The sequence below is a fragment of the Macrotis lagotis genome, chromosome 6 (genome assembly GCF_037893015.1).
Source record: "Macrotis lagotis isolate mMagLag1 chromosome 6, bilby.v1.9.chrom.fasta, whole genome shotgun sequence".
Taxonomy (NCBI): Eukaryota; Metazoa; Chordata; class Mammalia; order Peramelemorphia; family Peramelidae; genus Macrotis; species Macrotis lagotis.
In genome coordinates, this window is record NC_133663.1 from 218,477,870 (window position 1) to 218,489,997 (window position 12,128).

General features: G+C 33.7%; 2 protein-coding genes and 1 pseudogene across 3 annotated transcripts in view; 1 reads left to right on the forward strand and 2 right to left on the reverse strand.

Moving 5' to 3' along the window:
* LOC141491396 (ephrin type-A receptor 6) overlaps positions 1-12,128 on the forward strand; it is a 1,165,986-nt gene that overhangs the window by 737,762 nt on the left and 416,096 nt on the right. The window lies entirely within an intron of this gene.
* On the reverse strand, positions 1,221-1,483 carry LOC141491401 (guanine nucleotide-binding protein G(I)/G(S)/G(O) subunit gamma-5 pseudogene; annotated as a pseudogene).
* On the reverse strand, positions 6,399-6,935 carry LOC141491400 (ubiquitin-conjugating enzyme E2 C-like). 2 transcript variants are annotated; one of them, XM_074192305.1, is made up of 2 exons: positions 6,804-6,935; positions 6,399-6,716 (listed from the first exon to the last, which is right to left on the reverse strand). In XM_074192305.1, exons 1-2 carry the CDS (start codon positions 6,933-6,935, stop codon positions 6,399-6,401), a joined length of 450 nt encoding a protein of 149 aa, XP_074048406.1. The 2 variants fall into 2 exon arrangements, with proteins under 2 accessions (XP_074048406.1, XP_074048405.1); XM_074192304.1 differs by having other exon boundaries at positions 6,399-6,935.

A 12,128-nucleotide genomic window follows, 5' to 3' on the forward strand; every position in this document is an offset into this window, starting at 1 on the left:
AGTCCCTCTGACTCCAAATCTGGTTCATCATTTAGCTTCCCCATGGAATAAGATAACTATTTGCAAATTTTGAAGATAGTTAATGTTAAAAAAAACATTTTTAACAATTTTGTCATGTTAAAAAAAGGGAAGGGAGGACCAAAAAGTACCAATAGGCAAAAGGTGTGGAGAAACAGATGTTGGCATTTATTATTAGAGCTGGCTTAAAATAAAATAGTCTGGGCTGTCTCAGAAGTAGGGAACCCTTCATTAGATAAAATCTTCATGCAAAGAGTGGAAGATGAAAGATGACTTGTGAATGGATATTGTAAAAGATTTTCTTGTTCAGACATATTAGATTAGATTCTAAAACTCTTTCCATTGCTATGGTTCTATGAGATTGTGAATTTAAAGTCAGATTTTTCTCATTTGCTTGTAAATTCTTTGTTTTAGGGACTGCCTTTTGCATTTGTAATCCCAGTGTTTTAATTTTTTATTTGTATCCCCATAACATAATATATCACCATCATCATAGCTAACATGTATACAGGCATGTGTGGCAGTCTTTTACAATTATTCCTGATTGTCTTTCTTACTGAACACACTGGAGCACCATAATAGAACTTTAGTGGAGTTGTTTAATATATAGGAAAAATATAAGGCATGTTTTCCTAACTGTGAATGTCAAAATTATTATTTTTTTAAATCTTTAAATTTTTTAAACTTATACATTTCTATTCCATTGAGTGGCATAAGAAATATCAAAGGCATTCAATACAATTTAAAGCAAATAATTCTAATTTTTTTTCTTATAATTGGTTTCAGTGAACATTTCTTAAATGGACAGATAAGTTAAATTCAAGATTGTAATTGAGATGCAAAAGACAACAGACAGATATTGAAGACAAACCTTTTTAACATGAATGTCAAAAAATGATAAATCTAAGGACTTATATGAGTGGACTTTTGAGCTTTTCTTTAAAGTTATCAAGTCAGTAAAAATCCAGAATAGTTTTTTTTTTATTTTCATCTGAATACTTTATTGTATCCTTGCCAGTGTACAAAACAGAAATCAATGAAAATTCGGAGAGGTAGATGAGAAAGTCTGACACAAGTTGAAATTTGGATGATTAATTGGCACATTGTTACAAATATATAGATTAAACTTTTGTGCAGGCTTCAGAATTCTCTCCTTTGAATAGTTACAATTCTCATCACAGAACATCACATCACCTCACAGATCCACATATGAAGATAGGATTCAGAGATCCTTCTCAAGTAGCTTAAGATCATCTTGCTACAGGAATGAACAGACTTTCTGGGGCCGGAAAGGATTAGTACTGTAGGATACTCCAGTCAGCAGGGGATCATTTTGGGCATTTTGCAGGCAAAACTGTTTCAGATCAGCAGCAGCTTGAGAAACCTTTACGCTGTGGAGCCCGGCCTCGAGCCGGAGCTGCTGCACCACCTTCCTCATGGCGAGGACATTGGAGCTGCTGGACATGGCGCGGGGCGGGGCGGGGGGCGCAGGTGGACGGGCAGTGGCGGCGGCGGCTCGGTCTGGGCTCCCTGGCTCTGGCCTAGTATTTTTTTTCAGCTTTTTTTTTTTTGCAAGGCAAATGAGGTTAAGTGACTTGCCCAAGGCCACACAGCTAGGTAATTATTAAGTGTCTGAGACCAGATTTGAACCCAGGTACTCCTGACTCCAGGGCTGGTGCTTTATCCACTGCACCACCTAGCCGCCCCAAATCCAGAATAGTTTTTCCCCTTTTTTTGTTATTTTTACTTTGATAAAAATATGTTTTGGGGTAAGGCACAGTGGATAGGGCATTAGCCCTGGACTCAGGAAGACCTGAGTTCAAATTTGCTATCAAACACTTAATAATTGCCTAGCAGTGTGACCTTGGGCAAGTCACTTAACCCCAATGCCTTGTAAAAATCCCCCAAAAACTTGCTTTCAGAAATTACATACGACACCATGATTTCCTTGTTCTCACCAGAACAGTTATTCTTAAAGAATAACTAAAGCAAAGGGTACAAAGAAACTAAATACAGGTCAGCAAGTATTTATTATGTGCCTGCTAAGCATCAAACACTATGCTGGACATATAAAGAAAAAAATTAATATCAAAGGCAGCACTGTCATAATATATTTCAACCAAATGATGTAAATTCTAAGAGTATTTCACTGAAGCATGAATTTTAAATTCATTTTATAATGATATATGAAATATGAAAAAATTCAAAATATTTACCATCCAGAAAATTTAGAAAACTACAATTTAAAAAGCTTTTACAGTGGAATTATGAGTTGTCATTTCTAATCTGCAAATAGAAGCAATTCTGTTAGCCTTGAAATTTTATTTTTTTCTTTAATTTTAAGACATGCACGAGCACTTAAACTATAAGAAAAAGTATATCATATATTAGATTTTAACACAAAATTCTCTTTGACCTCAAAGTGAATGGACCAATTAAGTTTCAGAGGTGGGTACATAAAAAAATTTCTACAAGATGGATAATTTGTGCAATATAATCACAGATCTCTAGGTTTCTTTTCAATCTAAAAGCTCATGGAATAGACAATATATACTCTTATTTTTGTAAAGTATTAGCTCTAGGCTTAATTTTAGTTACTTAGTCTAATTAATATAGAGAGTTACACAAAAAACAAGTAATTAAATAATTCTTTGTGATTGTTTTAGTCAAACCAAGACATATAAATTGAGTGATTTAAAGATGTATTTATTGAATGAACTTCTCTTGCAAAACATTCGTTTTTCATTTAAAAAATTTTTGGGGCAGCTAGGTGGCACGTTGAATAGAGCACTGGCCTGAAATCAGGAGGAACTGAATTCAAATCGGAACTCAGATATTTAATGATTACCTAGTTGGGTGACCTCGGGCAAGTCACTTAATCCCATTGCCTTGCAAACAAAAAAACCCTAAAAAAAAGTTCATTTGTCAGAATGGTTTCAAAATGCCATTCCTTAGTACTGTCATCAGGAAAGCTGCGTTTATAACTTACAATTAAATATTCATAACTTCACAGACTTTCAAAGAATACACTTGATGCTCATAAAAAATATTTGTAGTGTTGCAGAATTTGACTAAGTTGAAATAGCATTATTTGGAGTGATCTTGTAGATTCAATTCTCAACTGAAATATTTTTAAAAATCAGTAAATGGAGAAATACTTAAAAATACTAAAGGAAATACTAGAGAGTCATAATATTTTTGTAGAAAATCTTTCTCTAACGAATTTATGTTTTTCTGGGTACTAGCCCAGTATGTCACTTTCCTTGTTTGGGTTCTTCTCTTTGAAAATTTTTAGCTTCATCTTAGTTATTGAATACTTGTAGCATGAAGACACATTAATCTTTCCACATTAGATGTATGTTTTTACTTTCAGATACCTAGGTAATTCATTCCTGATAAATAAAATCCCTGACTACTTCATCTCTGGGTCCACAGTAACTGCCTCCTCATCTTCCTTTTTTTCCCTATCGATATTCCCCATAGGAGTGACCATTGTCTTGGTCTTTTTTTTGTCTCTATATTATCTCTTAGTGAAATTATCCATTCCTATATTAGATCTATATAGAAAAATAATATTTTGATATTTCTAGGCCCACCTCTCTCTAAATTTCAAGGTTCTTCATTAAAATAAAATCATTTTCATTTTTATGATGGTACACACCGAGCATATATAGTGTTTTTCTTCACTCTCCTCAAAGAAAGTAGTCATAATATATAGGAATAGGAACACATGTCTTTGAATGCCCTGGCTCCTTTCTCTTGAACTATACTTTCAAATATATTTTTCATTGTTATTTCCTTTATCTAACCTTATAATGAAGTAACAGAGATAAAGGTGGAGTTTGTGATTTCATTATTATAGGATATTCTTATCTGAAGAAATACCCTTTACTAATGTAGATTTTTGCACTTTCTCTGCAATTTATACTTTCAAAGATCTACCTTTGGTTCAGAAAGATTAGTAACTTGTCCAGAGTCATATAGTTAATAATTATCATATAAAAATAACTTGCAACATCTAACAAAGATCTTCATAGAATTTCTAATTCTCTGCAAAAACAAACATGCATAAATTGAAAATATCTTTCCTTTTATTTTTTCTTAATTTATAAACATTTAACTTCTTTCCTTCCCACCTCTTTCCCTCCTGAAAAAGAAACTTTTTAAATAAATATGCATAGTCAAGCAAAATAAATTCCAACATTAGTCATTTTTAAATATGTATCTAATTTAGCATTTTTAGTACATTATCTATCAAGAAATGTGCATGTAGCATCATTAGTTCATTAGCATCATGGTTAGTCATTTAATTTATCAGAGTTCTTAAGTCTTCCAAACTTGTTTATTGCAACAATGATGTTTTTATTATGAAATAAAAATATTATCTCCTGGCTCTGCTCACTTCACTCTGCATAAGCTTAAACAAGAATTCCAAGGTTTCTTTGAATCTGTTCATTTCATCATTTCTTACAAAATAATATTAATCTATTTTCAAGCACTATAGTATTCCCCATTTGATGGACAATGCTTAGTTTACAGTTTCTTTTTAATGCCACAAATAAATACTGCTGTAAATATTTTGGTAGCTATGGTTCTCTTCCCTATTTCTTTGATCTCTTTGGCTTGATAGCAGTCTTATTATGTCAGATGATATTCACAGATAAGTAACTCTTGGGATAATAGACCCAAAACCGTCAACAGCACATGAATATGACATTGTCCCCATAGTTCCTTTTCTTTTGAGACATTTTCTTTTTTTGTCAATTTTTTAAATCTCAGATATGAGGTAGAAGACAATTATAGCCAGTGGTCAAAATCCATATGAAAAATGCTCCAAAGAGAAATGCAAATTATAGTAACTGTGAGATTCTACCTCATATTTTGCAAAAGCTCATTATGAGTGATGTAACATGACATGACCAAGTTTCAATGAAATTATGGATTCTTTGATGCTTATGAAAACATTGTAAAACAAAATCCGCCAAATTTTCTCTTTAATGAGAAATGAAAATGAGTCATCCTTCTATTTAATTGCAAATTTATTCTCTGATTTGATATTTAGTAAGGATACATGTCTCTAGATATGTGGAGAGATAGGAAAGGAAGAAACAAATATTTAATATTAAGCATTTACTGGGTCAGATACTTTGTTAAGGATTGGGAATATAAATAAGAGCAAAAACATAGTTCTTGCTCTTAAGGATTTTTTTTTAAAAGGAAGACAGCACAAAATAGGAAGCTAAAAAAGAGGAAGATAAAGGTTTATATGAATGAATTGTTGTTTTGATCTCATGGGATCGCTCTAATTAATCATTGAATCCATATCTCAAAGTAACCTAATTTTGCAGTGCCTGTCAGTCATTCAATATTCTCTTAGCATTGTGGGTTTTGCACAATGTTCACCATGCGCAAGATAAAGCATTGGCAATATGTGGAACTGCAGAATCCTTCAAGGAGCTTATAGTTTCAAAGTCTGAACATTATATTAGACTGAAATGTGTTTCCTCAAGTCTACTAGACTGCTTCCCTTGTGGGAATATTGACTTAGAAATGCAAAAAGCAAGTTATTTTGACTCATCCTTCCTAATTTGATTTCATAGACATGGTTATATACATTATTAATGAGTGGTGATTGAAAGAATTTAGTTTCCTATTTTAAAAAAAGTCTATAAATGAAAAAGGAGTAGTTCAGCACTTTCTTACACACTCTTCAACAAAGGGTAAAAAAATGAGGCCACAATAAAGCCTTTTCTTTTGTATTTAATGAGCTACAAATTTGTCTATGGAACATTAGAAAATTAAATATTTATGAATATTTGAGAGCCAAAGAACTCTTTAAAATTCAATGGTAATTACATTTCAGCAACATTATAGACAATTCCTGGTGTGTTTTAATGGAATATATCTATTATCAATTTTATTATCAGTGATTGTTGGTTATTATATTTCTTAATTTTTGCTAATGGTAAAAGAAAAATGAAATGACAAATTGTTCTACAAATACATAAGAGATGGTATTGGATAAATTATTTTAACTTAGATGAATTCACATGAAATCTAGTCAATTTAGCTTATTGTTCAGTCATTTCTCAGTCATGTCTGACTCTTTATGACCCAATTTAATTATTCTTTAAAAAAAACAGTAGAACTTTATACATTAATGTGGAGGGCTGAACTAGAGTTTAGGGGAAAAAATGAAAACAGTCTATGATACAGAACCCTGTACCGACAAGAGAAAAGGGAGAAGACAGATTAGGAAGAAGGGTAAAAGATACACCAATGCGTATGTGTGCGTGCACACACACACACACACACACACACACACACACACACACAGACATGCACAGAAGATGAAGGGAAGGTAGGCTGGCCACCTGGGGTCAGGGCTTTTGGCTAGTCATCTGCTTTATGTAGGTTTCCAACAGGTCCTTTTTAAAGGCTATGGGGTTTGTCCAAAGTTCAGCAGCATGTGTGTTCAATGGGCAGTCAATTTTGAATTCTCCCACCAGGCTCTGGATAAATAGTAAGATGGTCCTGACATCATACAGGGCTGATCCCTTGTCCTTGAGGATGTCCAAACAGTTATTGCCTTGCATGTCCACATCAGGATGGTATGTGACAAATTTCACAGTGAGAGCATTATATGGGTAGCCACTGGGGACTTCCAAGGAGAGTTTGTATCTTAGCTCTTCATATACTGTCCCAGCTGCCCCACGGATGGTCTCAACCAATTTGAAGAGACTGTCTGACTCTGGGAAGGCAGAAATTCCTTTGTCTCCAGGCATCATTTTGGTCATCAATTCCTGCTGTAACCTCTTGCCTACAGACCCACAAGCTGCGCCTGTCCCGTGTTCAGTCCCCTTATGAGAGGTGGCAGTGGTGCTGGCAGAGACCCAGTCCCAATTCTGAGAGACCATGGGGTTCAGAGAGAGAGGGGAAGAGAAACTCCTGAGTGGCAACTTCCCATTGATGTTATTCTTGGCAGAAATACTGGAATTGTTTACCAGTTTCCCCTCCAGGTCATCTTATCAGTGAGAAAACTGAGACAAACAGTTGGGTAACTTGTTCAGGGATACACAGCTAGTAAGTGTCTGAAACTGAATTTGGATTCAGGAAGATTAATCCACTTGATTCCATGATCAACACTCCATCCACTGATCCATCTAGCTATCCAAGTAATTTAGTTAATCTGATCATTTGAACTGGCTAGCTTGTTGCTGTAAATTGAGTCTTTAAAAAGTTAATGATTATCTGATAAAGTTAAGAGTCAGGATTAACTGTTCTTTTTTTTCCCCCAGAATTCAGAATATATGAGCCTATTAACTAATGAAAAATTTAGACTGAGATTCAACTAGATATTTTGAGATTGGATTCACTTTTAGCATATGTGACGGTTTTCATAACATTTTAAAAAATGAGAACATTTGAAATATTGTGTATAATGTTACTGGGCAGAATGTTACTAGGCCCTTTCAACCATTTTTTTGGATAAGCATTAGCTCCTTCAGACTACTTAGATCCAATTTAATAATTAAGAGTGACACCACTCTGGACCCTAAAAAAATTCATATATACATATATATATATATATATATATATATATATATCACATATTAAAGTATATTAGCTATCAGCAGTGTTTTTTTTAATAGATTTGGGGGTAGGAGAGAGGCCTAGACTTGTAATTATATTGGTATAAAAGAACTCCTAGGAAGAAGACTCACTCTAGCACCATAAAGCTTCAATTAATTTACATGTAACAAAGTCTTAGAGTTTTCTGGTTCAGTGAAAAACTAATTAACTTTCCAAGGGTCACACAGTTAACTATTTGGCAGAGATAGGATTTGAATTTAAAATTTCTTGGCTCTAAAGTCAGCTATCTTTCAACACATATATAAATAACAATGCAGGTTAAGAATGCAAATCAATTAGCAAACTTGATCACTAAGTGTTACTCAATGCAGACATCTCAACAGGCAACTATTATCTGAGCAAAGGAGTATATGGGACAAGGAAAGAAATAGTGAAACCACAGAGTTTTAAATACCTTTATTATTCTAAATTTTCCTTCTAATTTTGTTATTTTTATGTATAAAAATCATTATAGGGTTATTTATTATTTATTTGTTATAAAATCATTATATGTTCATGTTCATGTAACAGGATGCTGGAAACCATCTAATAATAGATTTGAGATTCCAACATCCACTTTTCTTGACTCATGAGAACTCATAACTTTCTGGTGGTCTCCTTACTTCAAATCTTTCTATATTCTAATCCATCTTTTATTCAGATGTCAAACCAACTTTCCCAAAGTGCAGGTCTGACCATGTCACCACACTATTCATTATACTTCCATGTCTCTCTCCTATCTTAGAGCAAATAGAAAACCAACTATTTGGTTTTTTTTTATAGCCCTTCTTTCATAACCTAGGCCCTTTCAACCATTCCTATCTTCTCAAAACTTACTATCCTCTCTCTCTCTCTCTCTCTCTCTCTCTCTCTCTCTCTCTCTATATATATATATATATATATATATATATATATACACACATATATATGTATATATATGTATATATACTCTAATATCCAGTGGAATTTGCCTTCTTATTCTTACTTATCCAAAACACTTCATTTCTTAATCTGATTATTTTTTTAATTCTATCCCCTATACCTAGAATTCGCTCCCTCTTCATTTTGCCTCCTGATTCTCCTGACTTCCTTCAGGTCCCAGCTAACATGTCACCTTCTACTAGAAGTCTTTCCCAATTCATCTTAATATTAATGCCTTCCTTCCTTCTAAGATTACTGCAGATTTTTCCAATATAACATCTTGTTGTATATTGTATTTACATTTGGTCTTTCCCATTAAACAGTAAGGTCTTTAAGAGTAGCTACTGTCTTTTGCCTTTCTTTGTATCCTCATCACATATCACAGTAGCTAGGACTTAGTAGGTTCTTAATACTTGTTTGTGGACTTAAATAAGTCCTGTGTCAGTACTTGAAAAGACAGAATCTCTCTCCCTTCTTTTTTTTCCTTAAGTATTTGCAAGTCAATGGGGTGAAGTGACTTGCCCAAGGTCACACAGTTAGGTAATTAGTAAGAATCTGAGGATGATTTTGAACTCAGGTCCTCCTGGCTCCAGGGCCAGTGCTCTATTCACTGCATGACCTAGCTGCCCCTCTTCCTTCATTTTTGGAGGAAGAGCACCCAGGGTACCAGAGTTGTCACTGCCACAATCAGTGGGCTAAAACTCTAGAAATCACATGAAGCTGTTGCGGGGGGTGGGGGGGGGGGCGGGATATAGTAGCCAACTTTGTTTGCCAAAAACAAGATACTTCCTTTCCTCTACCTTCCTCTCATAATTTCTCTCCCTCAAAGGGAAAGTATTTGTTCCAAAGTATATCTCTGTCTATTTAAAGTTTATACTATACATATATATGTAATCATCTAGTTTTTTTATAGGCCAATACAAAGATGATTATGGTAAATGCAAATATGAGATTGATCTACATGCAGTTCATTTGTTTAATACCTATGAGGAGGTTATTGTAATTCGCAAAGAGTTATGGCAATGCTCAAAGAACATCAAAGACAGTATCTTTTTAAATCAATAAATCCCAACAGGGGGCTTGAAATGGATTAAGATTTTATTGCAACCATTTTATCATAATTATTTCATTTACAAGTTTATTTTCTCTCCTATTCTCTGCCCTCTCATTGGAGAAAAAAAAAGACAAAGCCAGTGGTAGAAATATGCAACCAAAATGAATTACCACAGTGACCAAAGAATATGATGCCTCATTCTACAACCTAAATCTATCATCTCTTTCTTTTTTAATTTAAAGTAATGGGGTTAAGAGACTTGCCCAAGCTCACACAGCTAGGTAATTATTAAGTGTCTGAGGGCAGATTTGAACTCAGGTACTCCTAACTCCAAAGCCAGTGCTGTATCCACTATGCCACCTAGCTGCCCCAAACATCTCTCTATAAGAACATGAGTAGTCACCCCTCTGAAATCATTGTTGCTCATAATTTTGGTCAGAACTCTAGTGTCTTTCAAAGTTGGTAGACTTTAAGACATTGTTATTCTATAAACTGTTACCATATTTTAAGATCACTTTACTCTTACCTCAATTCATAAAATTCTTTTCATGTTTCTCTGAAATTATTGAAAACATGTGAAATTTCTCCAAATTAGAAACTAAAACTTAATCTGTACTGTTCCTCCTAGATTACCTTGGACAACGATTGAACTAAGTAAGCAGTAGTGAACAGGAAAAGGAAGTTCAGTTTGAAACTTTCTTTCTAAATTAGATAATGTTTGCAACTTCTCCCCATTATTTTCTCCTATGATGGTTTCAAAGTCCTCTACCCAATGAAGAGAAGTGAGCAACCCAACCAAAGAAAAAGCCTTACCCAAAAGAAAGTCTGAAAGGAGGTTGTGGGAAGGCAATGTGATTCTGTCCATGAAAGGGTGAAAATCATTCAGAAGGCAGTAGTTATCTTTCCTTCAGAGTCAACCCCCCCTTTACTATTACATGCAACTTCATTTTAAACCTTTAAACTATTTAAGATTATTTTGTATGAATCTAATTATTTATGTATAGTAATAAACATTCCTTTTTTAACTATCTGATAATGTTATAAGTAGTAAATATGACTGTTGTAGCCTGAATTTCCTTATTTGTTTACAACTTTATCCTACATTGGATTTGTTTTCTTTTCAACATGAATATTATGTCCAGTGGTACAAATTTAATCTATCCTTACTTATATGTGCAATATTTGTTCATGTCCTTACATATTGGGTGTCTTTCTTTTGACCTTTTAACTTCTTATGAATACAGCTGAGATTTCCAAGTTTATAGTCCTTTTCTTAATCATTGTCCTGGAGCTCTCCATCTTATCTTCTCCTTATCTCACACCCTTCATACATCATCCCCCACTCTCGCCTCATTCATTCTAGAATTTTATAAATAGAAATTCTTCTCATAGTCAAGTTTAGTTTATCTACAAGTCCCCTAAATTTCATCCTTTCCTCCATTCTAAGGCACATTTCTGCTGCTATCATCCCAATCATTCTCCAATCTTTGATTTCTTCCTAATTATTAGTTCACTTCTTGCTACCTACCAGCATGCACAATTCTACTCTATCCCTAAAAATTCTCACTTGGTTCTACTCTTTTTTTCCTATCAACCCATATCTTTCCTCTATGGGTGAACTCTATGAGGAAAAATCTACATTATGTTCTAGCCCCATCTTGCAGTCTCTCTTCCAAACTTATTAATGAACTTAAAGTCCTCTATCCACAGTTCTCAGTTGTTTTAATTATCAAATCTAAAGACCCTTGCTCATTTCTTATCCTTGACTTATCTTCTGCCTTTGACACTGTTGATCAATCCTTTCTTCTAGATAGTTTTTCTTCTCTAAGTTTTTTTTTTAATTTATGGAATAAAACTTGCATTTCCATAACAAAGAACAATTTTTAAAAAATAATTGTACATGAAACTGTTTTTCCTTGACTTTCTTTCTCCCTGCCTATTTCTTCCTTCTGCATCATTTTTAGAGGCATAGATTTTTATCCATGCCATAGTCTTAACTATGGCCATAACATAAACTCTGTCTTCAGCTCTATTTTATTTTTCTCCATATTCTCTACTTTGTGCATCTCATCAGTTTCTCATGAATACAATTATAATCTTTATACTAATCATTCCCACATCTAAATATCCACTCATAAGTATCCACTCATTCTGAGCCCCAATCTTGATTCTTTTAACCGTTTGATGGACATTTTGACCTAGTACTCTTACAAACATTTCAAAATTAGCATAGCCAACAACTTATCTTTTCCCCTAAATCTAAAACCCTCTTCAAAACTTCCCTAAAGTTATTAAAAAAAAACTGCCATTCTTCTAGTAAGCCATGTTCCCAAACAGCATCAACTCTCACTCATTCTATATATTCAATTAGTTGCCAAATTTGGGCATTTCTTTCTTTAAAAAAATTTCATAAGTGTTTCTAGCTATCTACTCACATAGCCATCACTATAGTTAAAGCCTTCCTCTTGGGCAATATAGAATCATTTATATTCCTTTTTTTATA